At 38.3% G+C, this 25,306-nt stretch overlaps 1 protein-coding gene across 14 annotated transcripts in view; it reads right to left on the bottom strand.

Moving 5' to 3' along the window:
* Positions 1–25,306, bottom strand: part of LOC109042497 (adenylate cyclase type 5) — a 184,497-nt gene that overhangs the window by 10,361 nt on the left and 148,830 nt on the right. For all 14 annotated transcript variants that reach the window (XM_072300004.1, XM_072299996.1, XM_019059272.2 and 11 more), the window contains 3 exons: positions 16,306–16,427; positions 14,819–14,911; positions 7,617–7,763 (listed from right to left, as the gene is read on the bottom strand). In XM_072300004.1, coding sequence (XP_072156105.1) covers positions 7,617–7,763; positions 14,819–14,911; positions 16,306–16,427 — 362 coding nt within the window. The remainder of the gene's footprint in view (positions 1–7,616; positions 7,764–14,818; positions 14,912–16,305; positions 16,428–25,306) is intronic.

Genomic DNA, 25,306 nt, shown 5'->3' with positions numbered 1-25,306 from the left:
CATGACAAATAGCGAAGGACTGCATCGAAGTAATGATGTTTATTAATATATCGTCGTTTATTTAGAGAGCAAACAAGGTGCAGAGTTGGACGCGTGCAAGGTCAAATTGGATCGAATTTTGCAAAAAGGAACCAGTGCAAGTACAGTGTTGTAAAAATGTTGCTTCTTCATGATTATCTAAAAGATCTCCGAGAGAAGCAAATAGTTTTGGCTTCCCGCCAAAAAATTGTTGAGTTTGAAGGAAAATAACTGTGTATATTTTAATACTGTGCACATATTACGTAATTTTAAAAGAGAAGGAGAAGTTGGACGATTTTGAAAACACTATAATCGTGCTGATTCCTTTTTGCGAAATGCGGTATAATTAGAATATACACAAAGAGGATCCCTATGGACTTTATTTCACGAATTTGAGCGCTGATCGTTAAAATGTCGACGAATTTCGTATTAAATTTGTATCAGTTTGAGTGAGTTCAAAGTTAGGCATCCTTCATCTAAAATTATTAAATGAGTAACTCAAAATAAGCTACGAGTACAGATAGACTCAGCAATTTAATTGATCTTGTCTTCACACAGGTTATAGTTTGGAGTATCAATTAGGTGGAGAAGATTGAAAGTAAGTCGGAAACACTATACATTTTTGAATATAGATTTCCTTTATATATTAAAGCATATTATATATTAGCATTTAATAAAAAACTTCAAGGAAGGAAAAATGGGTCCAACCTCTTCTGTAGAACCGAATTAAGTTCATATTTTAATAGATTTGACAATGTTAAAACGATGTTATATCCTTCAGCATCTGATCACCTAGTTCCGCGTGGTTGGTAACGTGCGAAATTCAATTCATTGCGAATCAATAACCGTAAAGGTGAACATCTAGAAATATTGCCACGAGTCTCTTCACCTGAACAAACGCAAACAGAGATCTCACAAGCAGAAACGCTTTCGGATATGTGAACGGGCGCAAGAGTTAACGTTGGTTGACGGAAAGAGTTGAATACAAATCTCGAGGTTGGAGCGAGCGATTGAGCACGAACGCAGCCTTAGGTGAGCCGACTTGGGGAATGAAAATATCACCGAAACGAAACTAATTTTGAACCAGTTCAAAGCGTTCGCGTGTAGTTTCAGAATGAGCAATAGCCGGAGGCAAGCGAAATAACGGTGGGGTGATCGTGGAATTCGTGGAGCGCTGAAAACGGGATGCGAGGTGGAAGAGTTCGAGTTTTCCGCGATGCGTGGTCAAAAATTTTATACGCGACGAACTTTGGGCCCACATAACGGCCATAAAACTTATGAGTATTGTAAGTTAAGAGCAGTTTAAGTACTAATGTACCAAAGCTCCAATTTTCGAAAAAAAAAAGAAAAAAAATCTAATCAGAATAGCTTTAAGCATGGAATGGTGTAATGAGTTGGTTTTAGTAAAGTAAGTAACCAAGCGTTGCAGATATTTTGCAACTTCAATATCCTTCATTCTAAAACAGACAAAAAATTACCAAAACTCTTGCTATTTTTACTTAAAAAATATGTTGACTAGACGAGATAAAAGACTATAAGCATTAATCACATTTTATTTATTTATTTATGTATTTATTTGTTTATTCTTACTGTGCATATCCCACCGCTCTTTTTTTGCTTTAAAAATGACCAAGTAGCAGCAAAATGTGGGCAGCATTGCGATCAACTTGAATAATTTGTGGGAAATCGATTTAAATGAGAAAAATTTTGAGAATAGTCTTTGTTATTCTCGATGGTGAAACTGCAAAATAACTCGAACCTCGTTTGCAGCGTATCAAAACCCGTACATTGGTTTTCCAAGACATTTGCACCCCACTCTTTACTAGGCTGTTTTGCCAAAAAAGGCGATTTCATTGACTCGCCGGAACACACGGCGCGGCATTTTTCGATGTATCCGAAATTTAGTGCAGAGAAACTACGAGTTGAGAACATCCTTGATGCTTCATTCTGCCCAAAAAATGTAATTTGACAAATGTTTGAGACGAATTGTTAGGATGTCCCAAATTGTAAATCTGTTATCTCCTTCGCCTCAGCTAAGGACCCGTCTATTTGAAGTCATAGCTTCAACATTAACAGGCTCTTGATTAAAAGGGAAGGAGGGAAAGAGCAGTAAGATTCACGTAGTTATATCTATAGGATATAAAAACGGCAAGTGTTCTTGTTTTATCATGAGAAAAAATAATCTTCGAGAGAGCTTTCATAAAAGATATGAAGACGTGAGCGCACAGCTAATGCGGCTTTGCGTTTGAAAGTGACAGAAAAAGCGATCACCAAAGGGTAGTTATTTCGAGGAAGGTGGGGATTTGAGGTGAGAACGCGGTTTGTTTTAGAATGATAGTCTCGAATTTTTCATCCAAGAAGCGTTGCCATTGTTTCCATCGATATAGAGCTGCCGTTAACAGTTATATTTTTTTCCAGTAGTGGAAACCAGGCCGAATATTAGACAAAGGTGTGCTGACTTCCTTCCTCTGAAAAATGACCACTACGTCATACCTATAAATCAAATTAGTATAGGTGACAAATTATGACGTCATTACAAAGAATTGCTGGTCAATATCATTCAAGCACCGACGCTCAGGTAATCCTTTACTCGTATTTTCCAGTGTAGAACAGTTATTAGCGTACTTATTGGTAAATCCGATTTGTGAGAATGATTCCTTCCTGCTTTTATGTACTCCTTTTCTTATTTACGCTGATGAGGAAATAGGACAATTTTCTATTATAATAAAATATGTGGTTATGAAAAGTAATTTTTATGTTAAAAAAAGGGATCTTTTTAAAAACCAGGAACTAACCGTTTTCTAACCTGAGTTAGATAATTAGTGCCGTCATACGGACTTCTAAACCGCGGCCTTTCCTTGAAGTCCCCCGGATTGTGAACGGGCTGCTCAGTGCTTGGATTTTTGAATCGTTATTAAATGACCTTCATCGATAACTAATATCGCTAACATAGGAATTTATCGATAAATAAGGTCACTCGCAAACAATTAAACAATCCAGCTGCTGGACATCGTAAAACTAATATTGCCTACTGCGAAATAGAGAGATAATCTGGCATTTTCGTCCGATGACTGCCTAGCTGAGGTAAACGGTATTTCTTCGGTTCCCCTCAATGTCGCGAAAAAAGGCGGAGGAAAATAGGTAATCCCCAATTTCATTTTAGCGCTCTTTGAGTGTGTTTTTTGCGAGGTTTAAGGTTCTATTTTTGGCATGAACATCAACTAAACTTTCATCTCAACCGTGATACCAAAAAGAGTCCAAGTAAAGCCTAAATATTTACCCTCCTTCACCTAAAGTATCATGCGAAATGAGCATCTGATCATTTACTAAGTACACTCCCATACCCACTAATTGGACTATAGCATAGGCGAAGAACGGGTGTTTGTTGGTTGCGGTTTCTCAGGATCTCCGTTAACGTTCCATCCACTATAATTAAAGGGCATGCATGGAATTCGTTTACACTTTTACTGAATTTTCTTCATAATTATTTCACAATGATGAACACTAGAAATTTTAAGAAATTCACCAAACAGTTTCCTCTCCGAAATATAAATTAGTCGTGGAAATTCTGGAACACTACGACCAAAAAATACCCTTTCTGCACTCAACGCCTCAATGAGTTTGCTCAGTAGTTTGTGACCCTTGCATTTTTGAAAAATAAAGAGTGGATCACTAAAGAGACTAAGAGAACTAAAGAGAGACATAGTTCGCAAGAGTTTTCCCCGATTTTTTGAGCAATATTAACTCGGATAGGAGTCGGATATGCCGGAATCACACGCTGAATTCGGCAGCTGAATATGGAAGTCAAGCGTCATCGCTCGCAACAGCTGAAATTTCGCAAATTCGAGTTATTTTCATCCAGATATGTACATCAAATCTATTCGGATAGTTCAGACAAATCCGACATTATCCGATGGTCGCTGAGAATCGTTGCTGAATTTTGCGCGACACGCGCAACATTCAGGCATCGGGCCGATGACTTCCACATTCAAGCCACATTCAGCGTGTGATTGCGGCAATAGATTCAGCCCGGTGTTTACTTCTTGAACTACCACACGAGGCAGAGGTGCCTCGCCGGCACGCGAGGTCAAAAGTGTGGCTATCGCCGGACGGATAGAATGGACACCATCTTGGATAACCCGAGCGACGCGCGTTTAAATGGGAGCTCAAAATACGGAACTTTGAACTCGTATTCCGTGGGTTAATATTGCTCCAAAAAATCGAGGAAAATTCCTGTGAACTATACGCACTCTCTAGATTACAGGAATGCAAGCATTACAAATTACTGACCAAGCTCATTAATCTGACGTTAAAGCACGCACAGCTTCACCTTTCTATAAAAAGGAGAGCATTTGAAAATGTTGCAGCTGACTTGAAAGCGGAAAAAAATAAACAGAAATGCTTTTAATTTTTTTACGGAGGATTGTGCGATGCCTTGACAAAAACTGACGACTCGTCAGCTGTCACTCACACGTGGTAACAGACAAACGCATTGGCGAAATATATTCCGATACTATACATGGAAACACTCAGGAGTGCCTTCAATTTCTCAATGCTTAAACCTGGATACAACTATTCGTGCTCGGGGAATGTCCGGGTTGCGTGCTCTCGAGATTGCAGGCGCTATGGTTTTTTAATCATAACGCCTGCCTGGCGGTAAATATTTGTGCTAAATTAATATTCGTGTATCATGTCGTATTGGCCATAATAAATTTCGGATTTTTTAGCAGCAGTGCAGCATTGTCAAACTGAGAAATTGTTAAATATTATATCATGCATGAAACGGATGTTGGCATTGTCTTTGAGATAAAAATTCGCAATGACTGTGCAAACTTTAGTTTGATTTAAAATTTTGCGGTATCGCTGAGCAACATCATACGATTTACATCTTCTTGTGACTTCGTCAATTTAGACTGGTTTCAATTCGAAAAAAAGCATAGGATTTTTGGGCTGTATAAAGATTTTTTCATACCAATGTCACTCAAATGCTTCTGGTAGTTTTTGCTTTTTTCATAGAAAACTGCTTTTACGCAATATTATAAGAAACTCTGAAGAGTGCGTCTCTCACTCAAAGAAACAGGGCGCTTCGCGGTACGTCTTTATGCTCCTTTACGTATTGATTTTCCTTCGTTTTTCTTTGTATTTTGTTAGACTGTCCCTGCTTTGCGTCTACACAATGATACTTTTAGATGGAAGTAGTAACCGATTTCATTATTTTACGTAATATACTGTTATAATTAGAGTAGTTTATCTTAAGGTAAGGCTAAAGGGTAAAGAAGTATATTTCATGCTTAAAATCAAGCTAAACCTATCAATTTGTATGAACAAATTACAGAAAAATGAAAAGTATGAATAAAGAAGTGAACAAAACACGTTGCCGCAAAGTAATACGAGGAAGTGACAATGATTTCAGACACGAAACTGAAATCTATTAGCAGTTGCGACTGTGGACTCGATTGCAATAAGCTTCAACTACATCTGAAAACTTGTTGGCGATGAGGAAATTTTTCTTTATCACAACATAATTAATGATTAGTGAGAGGACCGGAATAAGAAAGAGCATCAAAAGCTCTTCATGTCTATTGGCGACCGAGAATCATTGAAATCAAGAATAATTCTTTACTCCCTCAACTAATTTTTATGGGACTATTTACACACTGTCAAAATCTCGAAGAAAAATATGGAGGGAAAAATTGTTCCTGAACTGCCGGAGTAATATGAGTGCGGAGCAGAATCGATTCTTTCAACAGGAGTGCACTCCGATCTCACGAGGCGATTTTCACTCCTAATTCATATCATTCGAGTTTTTTGGCGGCAAAATAGGTTCCGGAGTGAAATATACTCCGAATTCCAGCCCAGGATTTCTTACACATCACGTAAAACACAATGTCCAGATGGGCATTGTAAAATTAAATGATAATTTAAGTACTAGTTCAACTATGAGATTAAGAGCGAATAGACAACAGCGAGCGAGCAACGTTGTCAGGTTGCGCAATAAAATATGGACATTATAAGTGGATTAGTGCTGATTTTTCAACATTATTAGGCAGCAAGGCAAGCGAATCACGCCGGCCGCAACAAGTAGATTACCCCGTCTTTTGTCTCCCACCGCACTCGCTCCTGTCACGCTTTTTCATGATCCCCTCATCTCGCGTATCAATCATCTTCCTGGCTCCTAATTTTTCTTCCATAATATTTTTTTTCACATTTAGGGGCCTTTTTACGCCCCTCACCGTTTCCCCTCGAGATACAGACGCTATTGTTTCGGGGCTCCTTAATTGATGCAGGTTCTGCACTCGTTGCGAGAGGGCGCCACTCCAAGGATTCTAATTATTCATTCAAGAATCTCTGAGTTGATAAATTATATTGTTCAAATGACTCTTCTATAATGAAGACAATGCCACGCGAGAGAGGCTCTAGCTTTGCACGGGAAGGAACAAGGTTGAAGGAATATTAAAGTTTAATTTTTTCTCTCGCTCCCCCTTTCCCCCTTTTTCTCGATGGTGAAATAAGGCCTGTCTTCATCGGTTTTCGTTTACCCAGTGATGAAACTCTAATGACGTTGGGTGGACGGGGGAAAACTCATCAAAAAAGCAATGTTTTATGAAACACACCGATTTGTGGGTAGAACAGGTGATTCCAATTTGAGTGAGTTTTTGAATTAGCGGTAATATGTATTCAAGATAAGTTTCCCATAGCCACAAACATTAAAGGGTGATTTGTTGGAGCGGACTTGTACATAGATGTCCCTATCAAATTATTGAAAACACAGCTCAAACTGAGCTCCGGTTTTTTTTTTCGTTCGTCTTGTCTCAGCAAGTTAGTACCGTTTTATATGGGAAGTAACGATATGCCGTTAAATCATTTCAGTGTACAGATCTACAAAGTGTAAAGATCAATTTTAGATATAGGCCTACAAAAATACATCCTAAGAAAGAAGCATACTTTGAATTGAAAAAAAGTAGAAAGTTGAGTGTCAACACAGCCCGAAATAGAGGAGACATACACCGGCCTAGTTTTTCAAGTTTCTTCCTGAATCTGAGCGAGACCTCATTGGCAGCGTGGGGTGGAGCATTAAGAGTTCACGCATCACGCCTTCAATTTTGCAGATGCAACACGGACATCCATCAAGAACGAATAGTTGTATCTCTGCGCCGTCTTCAACGCGCGTGCTTTCCTTCGCTCTATTTCCATATTTTGTTTGTTTTCATTTGTGTTATTTGTAATGGTGCTTCAAGAGCTACGCGAAAAAGACAGCTGAATGTAGGAGAGACGTTATCGGACCTCATTTTTTAATTTTTCTCCCGAATCTGAGCGGCGGCACAGAGCGTAGAATTGCTCATGCATGCATCTCGTCATCGCGCCTTCAATTTAGCAGATGCAACACAGACATCCATCAGCACGATATCTCTGCGCTGTTGTCGATAAATGTTGAGGTTTCTCTTAGAAATTTGAGGAAAGTTACGATTTAGCCTGCTCAAAATACGACATGGTGTGTCTGAATCAATGAGCATTTACCGATTGATTTATGCAAATCCTTTTAGAATGAACAAATGAAGGACATAAGAAACGATGATATGGATATGAAAAATACTTGCGCAATCGTATCGATCATGTCCAGGCCCATTTCGACGCAACAGTGAGCGTGGTTTGGTCTTGGCTCTGGTAAACCGCAAACACAGTAGTAACAATCACCGAGCAGCTTGATCCGTAAGCAGTTATGTTCAGTCGCTAGTCGATCAAATCTGAAAAATTAACAAAATAATGGGTCACATTACTATGAAATACATTTTTAGATCTCGGCAGAATTTTAGTTAGACTATAGTAAATAACGTGCGGCTGTGTTGTTTCTTGAGAAGTTCAGTGAAGAATTCATTTCACCACTGCAGTAAAATCTCTAAAATAAACTTTTCAAGTATTGTTCCACACTGAGAAAGAACTATGGTTATAATTACCATATTAGTGTGTTCAATATGCACTCTTAATTAGTGGTGGTCATAACCAATAATAGTGATATTTTTACTGGAGCAATCGTAATTTCACAAGTGTGCGGTAGTAAAATTACCATTTAATGGTAAAAATATCTCTATTATTGGTTACGGCAACTACTAATTTTAAGAGTTCATATTGAACATACAAATATGGTAACTATAACCATGATTTTTTCTTCGTGCACAGTTAATTAAGAGTTACATTTGAACAAGAAAATAAAATGAATTGCCTTGCTGATGACTTGAGCATAAACGCATCTGTATAACCGCAAAAAACCCGTTATTATTAAATTAAAAACTGCAACTGATGCTCGCCTTTTGAATAAAATTTAAAAGGCAAAAGGCTTTTTTTTAAAAAAAAAAAGTACCAGCAAAAGGATTTCCTACACAATGGACCACTAGACAAAGTACGAATTTCAGCATTATGATACATGTTTCTTCACCAAAATTTCACGTAAAACACGATGCGCACTACGAAAATTACCGAAATCAATTCCCTCCGAAGATATTTAATGATTCTTGGCGCTTGAATTGAAACCACCCGCTCATGAAAACTCAATGCTCTACGTGATTCACATCGCGCGCTAAACGTTATCATGAACATCTCTGCGATAAAAAAATCTGGCAACCTCAATCTTGACGCTTTGGTTCAGCTATAGCAAATTACCTAAAGTTTGAGAAATACATGGTGGGAAATGAACATTGCTCGATTGAGAAGCTTGCTGAAACCGTTGTATAGTGCGTGATTTGGCTCACGTAGAGCTTTGAGTTTCTTGTGAGCGGGCAGTTTAAATTCCTGGTAACCAATGTGAAATAAAAATGTTAATATCTCCGTTAGGAGTTGGTTTCAGTAATTCTCGCTGCGCGACTCGTGTTTTACGTGAAATTCTGGTTAAGAAACATGTATCAGATTGCTTAAATTCGTACCTTGTCTAGTGGTCCATTGTTGGCATCGAACCCCCTCAGGAAAACATTTCCCGTAACTTTTTTCGGGAGACTACTGATGGAAGTTTGTTCAGATTTGAGGCAGCTTGTCTTGAAAACTTTCCCCGATTCCCTCTGTTCCCGTGGAGAACTTTAGTCCAATTGCATATTCGCAAACAGGCACTGATACCCTGGGGCCGTTCCTCAAATTGTTTGTTCTCCCTCCCCCCCTCCGACATCTAGCCCTCTCCACTCTCCCACCTGTTTAAGTGAGGTGTCAGGTTGAACCACTGACGAGATTTATCGTTTTCTTTTGTTCAACTCTTATGAATATGAAACCCATCAAACTTCAATTTTCATATCTACTGTGCACCGTTATATTACTTTATACATCGTCGAGGGGAACGGGATTAACTTCATTAATGAGCATGAATTTCAATTTTGAAAGCTGTTTCGAGTCTTTCTAACCTCAGATGATGAAGTGGTTATTGCGCAATGCAAACCGAAATTTAGGTTTTAACGCACGCTCAAAAATACAGAGGAAATTCTTTTTGGGACTGCCATTAATTACTGTTCACAGTGGCTTCATTATTGAGGATGGATATTTGTGATTGAGATTGTCAGAATACTAGGATGATGAACATAATCTGAAAGAGATATGGAGAATTTATTCGAGAATAGTTGAAAGCTAATATTTTTTGAGCGTGGAGAAGTTGGTGCTATTCGCAGTGACATTTCAGAAATTGATAAACACTCTTCGAAACCGCAAGGTTCAGGAATGCCGAGTATTTTACGATACTTCACAAGGATTACCAATTCTAGAAAATTCGATGAGGGAATTTCTTACACTTGAAAATTGAACGATCGTCAGAATATCTTTATGAAAACCATCGTAAGAAAAATACACGAGGGCAGGAAGCATGAGGCATTTATCATCACTATGCAGGGGCATTAGGGCATGTATTTGGATGTCGTCAACCATACCTATGCATGAAACCCTACAAAAACAGACCACGGCACTTGTGTGTTTATTCCCAAAAAATGTATACCGTCATTCCTTAACATGCTGTGGGGATAGATTAAATGTAATAACGCCTATTAATTTTCAATTCATCGCCCACGGATTAGAAGATACAATTTTGGAGGAAAATGCATAGATATGCAACAAGATGCACCAGTTGGTGCGAAGTTTGATTCCCACCGAACTTTTGTTTAATTACGTCCATGCGCTCGTAAAATTTTTCATGAACCGTCAAGTTCAAAGGAAAACAGAGAATCAGAAAGCTCTTCGGCGAATATTCCGTTCATCGATGTTTGAAAGGCGCTAAATCAAAAGAGTCTACCTAAACTTCGGCGTAAACTTTCAGTTGCAGGAGAGCATAGCAATATCCAGGCTCATTGTGGGATGTAAAGAGAATTCTTGCGCTTATGGCACTGTCCGTTTGTTCCGAGCGAGGTGGAATATGGCGGCGAAATTAAGGTCTGTTTCCGGTTCGCGGTTCAGTGCGTCTGTTGCGGGGAAACACCAAAAACCGCCCCCGAGCAGACGCGAAGCTGCGTTGCCTTGCGCCGAGAGAGTGACGTTCCTTTTCGTTCAGAACCCGATTTTAATTTCGTAAATTTGGCAACGTATCAAGTTGCATCTAACAATCGTTGGGGCCTGCGGTGACATAGACGCAACTCGTCGTACTTGTCGTGTGTCCTTTTGAGCGTAAATCTAGGGATTCCAGGAAATTAATGAAGATCCCTCTCTGATGTCGAATTGACAATGTGATTTGATTTGTTTTTCAAACGTGGCAACATCACTTCAAGGATCAGGCCCGTTACAGGGTCTTCTTTTAAAGGCTAAATTTTGAAAGTCTTGAAAAAAAGGCTCGGATATGTCACTTACGGGATGGGTCCTAAACCTTGTGTTTTTTATTTAATGTCCTGAAAGTACGGGATGGCTACATTACCTGGTGAATTATTGCGTATTTTTGAGCCAAAATCCCGGAAGGGCGCTTTTGGAAAGTCCAAAATTCAAATGCGCCGGAAAGGCGAGAAAATGATGGAGGATGTGTACTACAACGGTCAAATTGCTATCTCTTCAGAATTTTTCAGTGATGATTATTAAAGTAAAAGGTATTTTAAAGCGGAATTGATGAATTTTTACAACAAATAACATGAATGAGATTCGATTTTTTGTTTCTAAAGAAATATAGTTTCGACTCTCCTATTGTTTTCATATACGAGGAGTAGATCGACATTTAACGCGGAAGTCGCAGGAATCCGCGCTTTCTTCTGATTGGTGCCGGATGACATTTGGTTCGGTGCAAAACGGTGGTGTTTTAAATTTGCGGAAAAGATACGCTTTTTGAACTGCTTGTTTTTCGGTCTCTGGGTTACTCTTTCACGTTCTGAATGTGCGCATCATGTTCTACGCGTCATTAACCTTTAGAAAAATGCATTCGCAAGTCAAAATTCGTTCATGGTTAAGTGCCCCATCGTATTTTGATGATTCAAGCATAATGATCAGCGAAAAATAATAGCATGGTAGTAAGAACCTTTGAATAAACACAAACGGATCCGAAAACCTCTAATTGAAGTAAACGGGTCCGAATTGAAAAAGCGCTGTAACAAAGTAACTTACAAATAATGTTAATATCAGCTTGCTTTTCCGTCTTCTATGGTGTAAAGATTTTGAACTTTGGCTTTATTCTCCCGAATGATCAAATGAGAAAATGGAAAAGGGAGGCATGAAAAAGTAAATGCAAGAATAAATAAAAAAACAGATTCAACGCGAAAAAGTTGTAGAGCGCGCCGATCTCAAATTATAATTTTTGAAACTGGACAGGTAAGAAACAGATGTATTAATTGCAAAGTTGGATGGTTTCAATGACGCATAAAATAGAATTTTAGGCTACTTTCGGCATCTTTTATTTTTGAAAATTTGGGTTGAAATTCAATTATCCTGTTAAACAATGCCACCTGGTACCAAGTTTCACAATAATCGATTGAACTGGAGTCGCAATTCGTGAGATCAGTGGGACTCTACACAGTGGTAGACGATACCAGTTAGTTTACGTCCGTTAGTGCGCCTTCAAATACGTTTGATACCGTGCAATACCTCTGTGGTGGAATAGTTGCTCACAGCGCCTTGAGGAGTATCGCTTCGATCTGATGGCAGATTATAAGGATTACCGATTTACCGCTGATACTCGAGCACGTGCGCAGTTGCACATTTTCACATCACCAACGGTGAGGTAAAAATCACGCATACCTCAATTTGCGACGTTGCAAGTTTTTCACTGCCTATTGTATCTGGGTCAAACTGTATGAACACTTTAAAATTTGACGTGATTTTTCCAAGATAAGATGAGAAATACTATTTTGATGATTCATTCAAGTATGTTGTATTCTTTCGTTAAAAACAGAAAAAGAAGTGCGTACGTATACAGACGCGCATTTTTTACGTCCGCCATTATCGGAGATATCGCTGAACCAGAAACACGGCGTATGACGTCGTCCGCCGTGCAGGTAATCCACAACATGGTTTCTTCTACTTCTGTTTCATCAATCAGTGATACACACATTTGCTTCCGTTGCTTGATGTAAAACACGAATGAAAATGAGGTGGAAGAAACTGGCCACCACTGCCGTGGTGAATGACGTCATACTCGAAGGTCTCCTTTAAAAAAGGACGTGTGAAATTAAATTTTGAACTGATCTTATATTTTTTTTGGAGCTTATCTGTAAAATTGAACTATCTAAACATGATTCTGCTACTGGGCCAACTGACTCATAGTACTCATAGTGGTATCTTTTAAAGCGGCAATTTTCTGCGTTTATAATTGGAGCATTGTTGAGTGGTGCGGCATTTTCACGATGAAAATATTTCATTGGACGATGATAGGGGAAAACAAATAAACGAATGCCAAGAACCTTCGAAAACGATCGCCATTTTCGAAAAAGATCAAGCCAAGAGGAGGAGCGACCCTCGAAATACCCTCTCAGAAACAAAATATTAGATTTTAGATGTACAATAACGAATTGGCGATACTTGAACGTTGGCAATACTAATTTTCCTCCATTTAAATGTATCTTGATATTATTTGGGTTGTAAATGTTGTTTTTGAATTAAAATATACATAGTACACATCCATACATAGATGCTTAGATAATTTGAAATGGTGACAACAAATGTCCTCCTTGTATGGTAACATATTTCACAGGGTCACAGTAGGATTGCATTTAGCAGAAGAAAACCAGTGATATATGGACTTATTTCTATCAAACGGAACCATACGCATCATGACAAGAGCCCTGTTATGCACATATTCTCATGGGTCTCAGGGCTCATGTCTTAATGCACATAGTTCCGTTTGATAGAAATACGTCCATATTTAAAGGGAAATTGAGTTAATGGTTGATCTAAATGAACCTAGTTTTTCTCTTAAACGTATTAAAAGCATTTACCTCTAAAATAATGTATTTAATCGGAAACAATAAATTCAAAATGGAGATCGGTGTTCTGACAACCATCAAACTTGGCAAAGAACCATCTTAATAATAGCTTAACACACAGTATATTTTCCTTGATAAACCTAATTTTGTTCTATCATATTAAATAATACTAATCCATACACAGTGGAGTGCGTACACATATTTCAAAATCATAAGCTGAAAAACGCTGACCTCGCGAGTTTGAATATTAGAACCTAACGCAGTGCGACCAGCGCATAACGCGTATTAGCGCCTACAAGGCTGGAAGAATACTTCACGCATTGCGCGCACAGTCATTTACCGACTGCAAGAATACTTCCCGCATTGCACGTATTGACCGTATGGTACGCGCAATGCGTGAAGTATTCTTCCAGCCTTGTAGGCGCTAACACGCGTTATGCGCTGGTCGCACTGCGTTAGGTTCTAATATTCAAACTCGCGAGGTCAGCGTTTTTCAGCTAATGATTTTGAAATGATTTTACATTATAGGCGAACCGTAATATGAACAAACTATAATTTTTAATTTTTTCATCAAATGCGCGTGCTTCTTGAGTGCAATAATACGTAAAACAATCGATTCTTCGAAATCGATATCTACAATTGATACCTGGAATCAATATTTTCAATGGATTTAAATGCAGGAAAATTTGCAAAATCACCACGGCTAAAACGTACATTTCATACGTTGTAAACGAAGTGCCCTACAGTTTAAAGGCTTAAAGTTAATTCCTCTTTTTCGATATCGTCAAGGATGCACACTGAGCAACTAGCAAAAATCGCATGTATTCTCTGTTTGTAAGACCAAGAAGGAAGAAACCATGGTACGCAATGGAGTGATGAATGAAGTTATTCACCCTTTTAAGGATGGATTGATTAAAATAAGAGAGGGTATAGACCCTCATAACAGTACTATAGAGTACTGTTTATGCGTTACGCGAGTGACTTTTAAATGGATCGATTGTGTGGCAGATAGCTGCAAGCCACTAATATGCGGCTCCAATCCACTCATTTTGCATACCCAAGTTTCCATAGGCGATTTTGCTGGAATGAAGGATACTCTAATCGGAATCAAAGAGGCTCCGACTTTTGGGATTGCGATAGGATCGATTCCAACAAGTCACGACTAAAATGAGCAACGCAACCCTTTGTCTACATCAGTTAGCGCACCTAATTATAGACTTTTCGCGAATGATGCCACCACTGTCCCATTTGAAGTGTTCAATACTCTTCTTTGAACATTTCATTGTTATTTTCAGATAATACTTAATATTATCAGTTATTTAATTCAAAGGGAATGGGTTAGAGCGACTGCCACTAACGATCTGTGCTGCTCTTCAAAATTGAAGGGTTACGCTTATTCAATTGATTTATTGATTTGAAGATGAATTAAATTAAAAGCTTACCTGGCAAACAATTCATTGAGAAGTGTTACGAGTTCTTCAGCGGTACATTGATTAGATAAACTCGTGAATCCGCAGATGTCCGCAAACAATATGCTGGGGGAAAAAATTGAACAGAGACGTGAATAAAAAGTTTGTGATTGTTTTAACGGCGTTTGTTGACCATGCGCTATTTATCTTTTCGTTCAACAGATCCCTTTCCCCACCGTTTCGAGCTATTGCCAATTTTCACGAGAATCTCCGTGTCTTGAAATTTCCGAATGCTTAAATCGTGCAAACAAGCAGTTCGTTGCGGTGCGGTTTATTTTAAAATCCTCTAAATTCGGAGAATAATTTTGCACTCACCGACTAAAACATGCCTGAAAAAATGGGCAAATAACTCTTTGGAATGTAGTAAGTTTCCACTTGTGTTTTATTTGTTTAAATGGAAAATATTTTGAAATGTTTTATGAATTTTCTCTACTCATATTAAAAAATCGACACAACATTACAATGGTATATTTTTATTAATTTTCCTTGAAGAAAATGCAATTTCAAGGATTCGAAGACCAGGTAATACAGTGAGAGTCAGCTACATTTGCGGGATTCTGATGTTATTTATAAGAACCGAATTTAATAGAACCATACGATGTCACTGAGTTTTTGCAAAATTGTCTTATAGTAACATGACTGAGACCATTGCCCTGTTCTTTGTTCATTTTCTGAACGGATATTTTATTTTGATGACAAGGAAAATGTATAAAATAAAAACTTGTTGATATCATCGTTTTCTGAAGCATTCAGATAAATATCAATTGAAAAAGAAAGAAAAAATATGGACAATATTTCTATAACATGCTAGTGTCTTGAAAACACCATTCACTACCTACTTTGTGTCAACGGACTTGTTACAAAATTCAAGGCAATTATTACATGACACATTAAAGGAGAGATAAAAAGTAACTAAACAAAGTTCAATCACAATGTTATTAACAGGTTAAGCCGTCGCAGTCCAAATATTGAAAAATGATTCCGGTTAAAAAAGCTTCTCAAAAAAAGGTACAGAATAGCTGGAAGCTTTTCCATTCCACAGCGGGTTCAACCGGTGAATAAAAAGTTTTTATGCAACATCGATGAAAAATCGTTTATTTATGACCGGTGATGTGGATTGACATCAAATATTTGTTCCTCTCTCTCGAATATTAGGGCAACGCTAACGATGAAATGGGAAACACATATGATTACATTTTTCGAATTGTTTCAGTTTATTTTACCCTGACGGAATTTTATAAGAATTTATGAAACTTCAGGAGCTGAAATAGAATATTGTTGAATTGCACAGCAGTTTGTCAAATGTACAGAAGTGCTTTCTAGTTTTGGAGCATGTAAGGAGGGCGTGGTTTTATTCATCTAAGATGATTATTAGTGCCTAAAGTAGAGAACCAATTTAACGCTAGCCTCCATAAAGGGGCAAACATTTGTTTATGAAAGAATAATATAATGATTTTTACCTGACATTTTCGTGTTTTTGAATGTATATTTTATGGAACATAGAATTCTGTGGTTTGCCAGCAATATCTGCTTTCATTTCCATCGCAACATGTCGCGGCAAAACAGACAAAAGAAGCCGTTCCTGCAACAGAAAAATTATTTTTCTTGAGATGAAGAGGGCCGAAAAAACATTAATTTCTGCACTTTCATTTCATAAAATACTCAATTTCACATAATTTTTTTCCCCTGTTTTAGTACGAGGTATCCAAAGTTTTCTACAATACTACACGGGAAACGAGAGAGAAAGAATGAGAGGCTTTAGTCTTCGTTCTGCTGTACGCATATTTATTGACATTTCATTAATCTAACGGCACAAGAACAGAAATTCCACAAATTTCGAGGTCTCAGAAATCTGCGCAAGTGTGCAAACATGCACTGGCCGCATTTTAAAACAAACAGCTATTATGCATAACTTGTTTGCACTGTACTGCCGTGCTAAGGAAAAACGCAGTATGAACCTTTGAGCGTTGCCAAATTTCCTTTCATAAAACCCGAATTTCCTGGTAAATTTATAAATATTTTCTTCCCAATTTTACAGATAATTTAGTTCTCAATTTTACCTAAAGATTCTGAAAGTGTAAAGGAAAAGTATTCATAACTTTCCTCAAAAATGAACACTTTATCGAAGGAAATTTGGCAACTCTCGAATGTTCATACGCCGTTTTTCCTTAGTTTTGTAGTGTAATCGTATGATTTATATGCGAATTTTCACAGTCCTCCTCACACTAAAATTGGGCTTTTTAGGAGGGATATTTTCAAATTTGAACTGAAAACGCATAAACCAACAAAGTGGAAATTAAAACCGATTTTTTGTTTCATGCGCACTCGAAAAGTTTTGTCGATAGAGAACGAGCGATTTTCTGCTGCAATTGTACTTGGCCAACAAACGTTGATTGCGCTCGATTCTAGGAGGGAGGCTCCTGAATATTTTATTGTCAATTCATTTGACGTTGGTAAACATGAAGCACGATGGGGAGCCAAGACGAGGGAAAGAGCTTTTCTCACTGGCGGAAGATAAATAAAACTCAACTGCACTTATCTTGGGTAACTGAGGGTAGCCCAAAAGTCTCCCTCACTGCTCTCGGTCGGTCCGATAGAACGATCATCGATTGAGGCAATTTGAAACTTCAAAAATCTATCAGTGATTTAAACGAGGTTTTCACGTGAAGTTATAGTCATGTGGGAAATTCGTTCTTAAACCCTCGCTGTTTAATACTCGAAAATTACGCATTTACGAGGATGTATTCAGATAAAAATAACACGGCAAGTTAAGAAGTTGTGATCGAGGAACAATGCTCGATAAAGGAAGCGATACTAGTCACAGGTTGCTTTAAAAACTTAGTAGACAATCATAAAAGAACTGACTTGGGCTACTTCTTGCGCTGGAAGGAATATAAGTGTGCGTCCAGTTTTTTCGACAAAAATGGAATGTAAAATGGAGCTGGGGCTGAAACGGGGGTGGAGGAGGTGGCGAGGAAAGACGGGAGGTCTATCCCTCAATATTGTGTGAATTAGTTATCCGTAGATCGCAATTTCCGATTGTTTCTTTGTAAAATATCGGTTCTTCTCCTTCAATTTTTAAAAAATCCTATTCTTATCTTCAGAGTAGCCCCTAAGAAATGGTAGGAATTTTATGTTTCCTGTCAAAAATTATAAAAAAGTTCCGAGACGTTTAGCGCATATTCAATCTAGCACCAAATACGTACATCGTCGATGATTTCCGAAGATAGAGAAAATGCACGCATGCACACGCCACCACAGTGGATAACCTCAGAATCAACCGACGACACCCTATGCGTTATTTGATGTTCTACTTCCCAATAATCGAATAGCTGTTTTTTCTTGTCTCGGTGTGTGAAGACTTCACTAGATCAAATATGTTGAACGATGGGGCAACTGCCATTTTGAAGTTTTAAATGACTGAACGATTGCACATTTAAGAAAGGCACACAGGAGGATAGTGGTTGAAAATTATCGCATATTTTGGCACATTTGGAACGGGTATGTATAGGGCTCGTTTGCCGTAAAAACGTTTTATTATATTTAGAAAGACGTTACAATGTTCAGGTTAAAATAAGCGTCGGTATGCACTACCTATCACTTGATGCAAAAAGCGGGCAACTTCAACTCATCAATCATAAAAAACGACAAGCGGTTGTTTTTTCAGCGCATACTTACGTGGATGTGCTACAAAGCGTGGAGTCTTGTCGCTTTAAAAGGGGTTGTTGGGGAGTGAATATCGGACATCTTTTGGGCACTTACGGTTAAGTTCGTATGTTTTTGAAGGAAAATGCTGTTTCAAAGAGACCATCTTTTCGAATAATAACTGATTTCTTCACCTTCAACTTTTTTCATACATGTTATTGGACAAACCAGGCCGTGTAGAGTTTTTGTTTTTTTTTTTTAAAAAAAAAATAAAATAAAAAATATGATACTCGTACATGCAAACGCGGCATTTTGTTGAATTAAATTGCTCTGTCATAGGTACTATGAGGAAATAATATTGTGTCAGAAAAATTATGTTTGAGGAAGAATATTAATCTCTCCGGACCTTCTCCTCTACCGATAATTGTGTAAAACAGTGAAATTTATATAAAAAAGCGACTCTAAGATAAGCATGAGTGGCGCTTATGCTGAGCGCTGAATATTTTTTCCTTGAACTAGGTACCAAAGTAAAAATATGTGGTTACGCATGCTCTCAAAATCGTCAGATTTTAGGGCTTACAAAGTCGAACTTGTAGGTGTCTTCTTCAAATCAGTTACTCCTTGAGGGGGGGACAGGGTGCTGTTGGTGAGAAGAGTCTCCTTTTTAACTTTCTGGTGTATCTCCCTGCATTTTTATTAATCTATACTGACATGCTTCTGCCCAGGTATTAAGATCTAAACAATGGTGTATAGCAAGAAAGAATTATTAGCCGCGATTGATGCTGTACAACATGGAGCTTCTGTAAACAGAGCCGCTTTAGATCACAATGACCCGAGAACGACTCTGTCTGACAAACTACATGGCATTAGCAAAATCGATGCAAGAAAAGGTCCTTGCTCTATCTTTACCCCTGAAGAGGAGGCTAAGCTTGTAAATTGGGACTTCACTTGTAGAAAAACCGGTTTTCCCGTCAATGATGAAAAACTTCTCATCTGTGCTGGAAAATATATCGAAGAATTGAAAAGAGAAAATCCTTTCACCGACAATTTTGTTTTAACAAATGTTTGTTTTAAATTGAAAAAAAAAACTTTTTTTTCAGTGCAGCTTTTTGACTGAATATCCAAATTAGAGTAGTTCCATTTTAAGAGACTAAAAAGTAGGTAACTTCTGTTTAATAAATATTTTGTTTCGTTCCTCTTTATTCAAGTGCAATTTCTTATTTTTTCGTCTTTTCCGCTGATATTTCAAAAATCCCGCCGAAAAATTGAGGTTAGATTGATGTAATCAAATGGGTGACGGGTATTGGGGTCAGGATGATGGAGATAGGCAAAAAGTGCCGGAAACTGGTACTTTTCGTCATTTTTTCGTGTTTCTTCCGTGGTTGAGTTAATACTTGGCCGATTTTAATGAACTTGGTCACAAATGAAGGCCAAAGTAATTCTTCGCACAGATAATACAACAAATTGTATGTACGGGTATACAAACAGGTATTTACAGGCTCTCAAAGTTCGCAAGGTGCTTAAGGTGACGGGTAATGGGTGGTTTACCTTACCATGAATCAAAATGAAAAACAAATCGAAGGTAAAACTGCAGAAATTAAAATCTCGGATTTGCGACGTTCCGGACTCCCAGTCACACTTCATTTCCTGCATGAAAAATTATTAAACGACATTTCTTGGAAACTTCGATGACTTTTCTTCTCCAGGTGAAGAATACTCGAAAATTTCAAATCATTATGTTGGTTTGATCTCCATTTTCTGGAAATAAAATAGGAGATTTTGAAACCCCGAAACCGACGATACGCATTTTTGCAATTGCAGCGTCGGAAAAGGTTTCATCCAATAAGATTTTTTGCAGTGTTAAGAACTCTATTCTTATAACCTCTGACTTGATATTTTCAGTAAAATCCTTGGAGTCATCTGCTCTGCGTAAAAAGAGCTGTACCCGCAGTTCCAGCTATAGAAAACTCTAAGTTGGTGGGGCAGAAAGCACTCAGTAAATCGATACATAGAGCCATTGCAGAAAATTAAAAAATAAAAAGAATTGTACTGCTTATTCTCTTCTTTGACTGCAGTTTCCGGTTTGAGCTGTTGAACGCATGCCAACAAGGGGCGAGGCAAAAACGTTACAATGTTGCAATGTTTGAAACGTACTTGCTTCGACCCCACAATGTCTTAGTTCAAAGTTTTTTTTCCATTACACAATCTGCCGACACAGGAAGATCGTACTATTTCTTTTATCAAGTCCTCGGCGACTAGTTTCTCAATCTGGAACTCACTCGACCCTCAAAACTTTGTCACAGCTGATATAATGGGGAAGTTCGAAGGTTTAACAATGCGGTATATCAGGATGCTTTTAACTGCTGCTAATGAAAAATGAGGTTAAAAACACGTAAGTTTGTATTGTCCATCTTGGCTCGCTCTTAGCTATATCGAGTTCAGAGACGAACCATCAGTGTCGCGTCGTTGCCCGTCTATTTATGTAAATAGTGCTGGGCAAAAAAACATTTTGAGGATCAACAATTTCCCTGTACCCTTAAGTAGTATTTGCAACGAAACATTGAAATGAAAGTTGTGATTTTGTGCAATAAATTGAAATTTATTAACCGCGAAAGTATATTATTTATTTTCCATTTGGTCAATGATTGCTAATTTTTAACAATCAGAAAAACGTTACTTAAGAAATTTGAAATGCAAAGACGCCTTATTTCAATTTTACAGGATATCAATCAGCCTCGTCGACAAGTAGGTAGCCAACATACATAACGCTTCGATTCCTCGGTGACCATTTTACCATGTAATAGTACTATATTGTAACCTGGTCTATTTGGTAAGAATGGTAACATATGTATAACTTAGTCTCATAAAGACTAATGACATTTATTATGAGTGATTTATGCTTGAGATTGTTTAATTGGGTTTTGAATGTTGAGAAAAAAAATGGATATAACTCCCCCGCATCTTAACCATCATCGAGAGTAAATCGTTATGATTTATGAATTTCATTTTCACAATATAGGAGTCTGTAAGTGAGATGTCTGTAAAATACTTGTCTTCTCCTAGATTGAGGGTTGTTTATGGAACACGTACGTGTCAAGTCAGAAAAAAACAGAATACATCAGTGGCGCGGCGTGAATTGCGATGTATCGCCATTTAAACTCATGGTAAAGAATCGATTATTAAGGTGTTCGCTGCGAACACCCTGTTTTCGGTCCTTTTCTATAGGTCTAAATGGCATAACAATCGATATACCGCAATTCACGCCACGCGACTGGTATACATAAATATTTCCATATTAACCGCACCGAGCATTACAACGTGAGCGTTAATATTTTCTCTTCGATTAATTTTTTCTCATTTCCTTATAGAAAAACAAATTTATCGGTAAACAGAAAAAATTAAATTTCTGATTTAACAATTTTTTGAAAATTGTTAAATCAGCAACAAAAAAAGTGACTGCAATGTTTCAACGTATATTTTAGTAAAGAAAAATGATACTTCAACTATCCACGTGGTTAAATTAGCTTTTCACTTTTTTAAAATGTACATTTGAAACGTCGCAGTCACTTTTTTGGACAATTGAATTGTTACATCAGCAATCCATATATCCCGTAATAATTTACAAATAGGGACAGGGATGTCAGCGTCCCCACACCCCACACCCGAGTCGAGAATGGGAAGAAGGTGCTACTATGACTTGGGTCCAAATAGCTCTAGAAAAACATAAGTCTATTCCCTTTCAACAGTTAGACTTTGTTTACATGAGCTCCAGCACTACTACGTAATACAACATCGAGGATAACAACTTCAATCTTTTGTTCTCGGAAACAAATAAATCAAGCAACCGAGTCAACGTAATGGAAATGAAAGAGAAATTACGCTTTATTTTGGAGACGTAATTCAGGAGCGCAAGGAAAGGGTCCGCAAAGGATTCCCCGAGAGGTCTGGAGACAGAGAAAAATGCGCGGAGCCGAGAAAAGGATTGCATTGTCAGTCACAGTCCACGTAAAAGCTCACGGTTTCAAGCTCTCGTTGTCCATTTCCACCTGGCAGTTGTTGACTCGGAAGAGGAGGAGAAAGTTCCGAAAGTTTTAACCCTGTTAACCCCTATTAAGACATCACAGGAGGAAAACGTCGGGGGCGCTTAGCAAGAAACAATGTGTATACAACTCCGTGCAGAATTGCTCCCTCTATTAAATCAAGAATGTTCAACTTGGAGAGAGCGCCTCCCCAACACTTTCACTTAGCTTGAGAAGCCAGCCACCGAATTTCACTCTTGCCACTCCAGCCTCGGTCTTCCGCCCTCACAACTGGAAGCCAGTTACTGTGCCTCTTTATCATTTCTCCATTATACACGAACTGCATTACATGACATTAATTAACCTTTCACATTAAATACAATTGAATGTGTTCCATAAAAACTATCCAACTTGGAGGAATATAATTCAGTTTCATCGCGGAAAAATTATTTTTGAAGTCAAGCCCGTCTTCTATTTTTCCCACCAAAAATAGCATGCCTACGCCTAACAAACCCAGACGTTAAAATGGTTAAAATTACTTTTTTAAAACTAGCCACTTTCACTGAATATATTTTAGGTCAAAATATTTTTTCCCTTAATATATTTTTGACATAAAATATGTTAAGTGAAAGTGGCGAGTTATAAAGAAAGTAATTTTAACCATTTTACAAAGAGCTTTCACTGTTAGTTCAAGTTGTTTGAAAAACATACACATTGCACGTTTTCCTGTCTCTTTCTCTAGGTACGCGTTTTAAGTATTTCGTTGTGATTTGTCGATATACTTTAAGAAACTATATCGCCTCAAACAGAAACTGTCAAACACCAAAAAAAGGGGTTTCTTCACTGGAAAGCAGGTCTTTTGGATCCAGAGACCTGACTCCCAAAAAGTTTATAAGGAAAAATACTCTTGATTCAATTGGATTGTTGCTTGAGTCGAGAGCCAAACCCCACTCTATTTAAGCGGATTTTCTTTTGATTCAAGCGAAAATCCGATTGAATCAAGAGTTTGAATATTATAGCCAAACACTGTGCGGCCAGCGCGGATCGCGTGATAGCGCCTACATGACTGCTTGGATACCTCACACATTGCGCGTACAGTCATTCACCAACTGCAAGGATACTTCACGCATTGCGCGATTGATAATTTGAAAAGCTCGATAATTCGACGGCGACGCCGATCCCCTTGTGAAAATCACGTCTATTCGAAAAAGTCAGTGTATTTTTACCCCCTCGGTAATTCGAATTTTTCTGTTGGAAAACGGCTTGTGAAAAGCTCTGTAAATCGAAATATCTGTGCCGGGCGCTCTATAATTCGAAGTCTTGAAGTGGTTGTTTTGATGTTTATACGTATGTCAATGCCTAACAGACGGAGAACTGAGGAATTTACGATTAAATCCACTGATTATCTTATTCGAATTATAGAGCGTTCAGTTCCACCACTTCGAATTGTAGAGCTTATTTGGAACTCTTTTTATTTCGAATTTTTTCGTAACCACTCTCCATAATTCGAAAACTCGTTATTTCGAAGAAAATCCCTGGTCCCTCCAACTTCGAATCATCGAGCGGCTACTGTATTTTAAGAGTCTGGACTCTGGATGCAAGAAACTTTTTTTCGAGTGCTGTTATAGTAAAGCTAATTTTGTTTGATGTACGCAGGGAAGTTTAAATCAGAGGAGCTTTTCACACAAGCGTCTAGAGAGAGACGTTATGAGTGAGTCTTTGAAACTGAAATGCCGACCAAAATAAGAGAGTTCGCAATATGTGCATTTACTTTTCGAACGCCGGAGGTTGCTGGAGGAGAAGGAGGTGAAAATTTGTTGTCGTGACAGGCGAAGAAATGGTACGTTTCGAACACGAACTCATTCTCGCACCTCCCGCCGCACCATGAATCATATCTTCTCTTCTTCTGGACAAGATCACTTTTAACGGATTGTGGGTATGGAGATGTTGCATGTGTGAGGAATTTGCGATTAGACTGTTGATTCTTGTGTAAAAGTTGGCGAGAAACACGATGGTGCCTCTGGTTTTCTTTGAAATCGACTCTCAAGCTCGAAAAAAGCTCTCAAGTTGAGGCAAAAATGGAGGGGACATCCCACCCTACCCTGAGAGTCCACCTCTACATCAAGACAAACTCTCCATGCAAAGATAGGGAGCAAATACATTAGCAGTGATGCCACTTTCTTTGGGGACTCTAAAACTGAAAACACGACATCACTGCTAATGTATTTGCTCCCTATCTTTGCATGGAGAGTTTGTATTGATGTAGAGGTGGACTCGCAGGATAGCGTGGGATATCCCCAGGGGCGGACTGGAAGTCGAAAAGTTAGGAGGCGACCTAGATTTTGGGGGCCCCTCCTGTCGTTCGGGGGCCCCTCTAAGGAGATCCGGGGGCCCTCCCCCGGAAAATGTGGAAAATTACACACTTTTTAAACGCAATTTTATGCATTATTGGAGTCAAATTCTACAGTATTTGAACTTCAAAATAACCCATTCTCAGGATTCTTCGGGGGCCCCTTCATCACAAAAGCTTTAGACGACCTTTCATGTCACTTAGAGACAAATTTTCAAGGATTTTGGGACCTTTTAGTGACTGAATAGGATAAAAAAATTACAACATTACAGGGGTAAAACCATAACTCGAAAAAAATTCGCCGCGGGGGCCCCTTCGGGACCTCCGTGGCAAATTGTTAGGAGGCGATCGCCTCCCCGCCCCCATGGCCAGTCCGCCCCTGGATATCCCCTCCATTTAGGCCTCAACTTGAAAGCTGTTTTTGAGCTTGGAAGATGATTTCAGAGA

This window comes from Bemisia tabaci, chromosome 4 (genome assembly GCF_918797505.1).
Source record: "Bemisia tabaci chromosome 4, PGI_BMITA_v3".
In the NCBI taxonomy this organism is placed as follows: domain Eukaryota; kingdom Metazoa; phylum Arthropoda; class Insecta; order Hemiptera; family Aleyrodidae; genus Bemisia; species Bemisia tabaci.
Note: the sequence above shows the minus strand (reverse complement) of the source record. Positions and strands in the feature narration are given on the sequence as shown.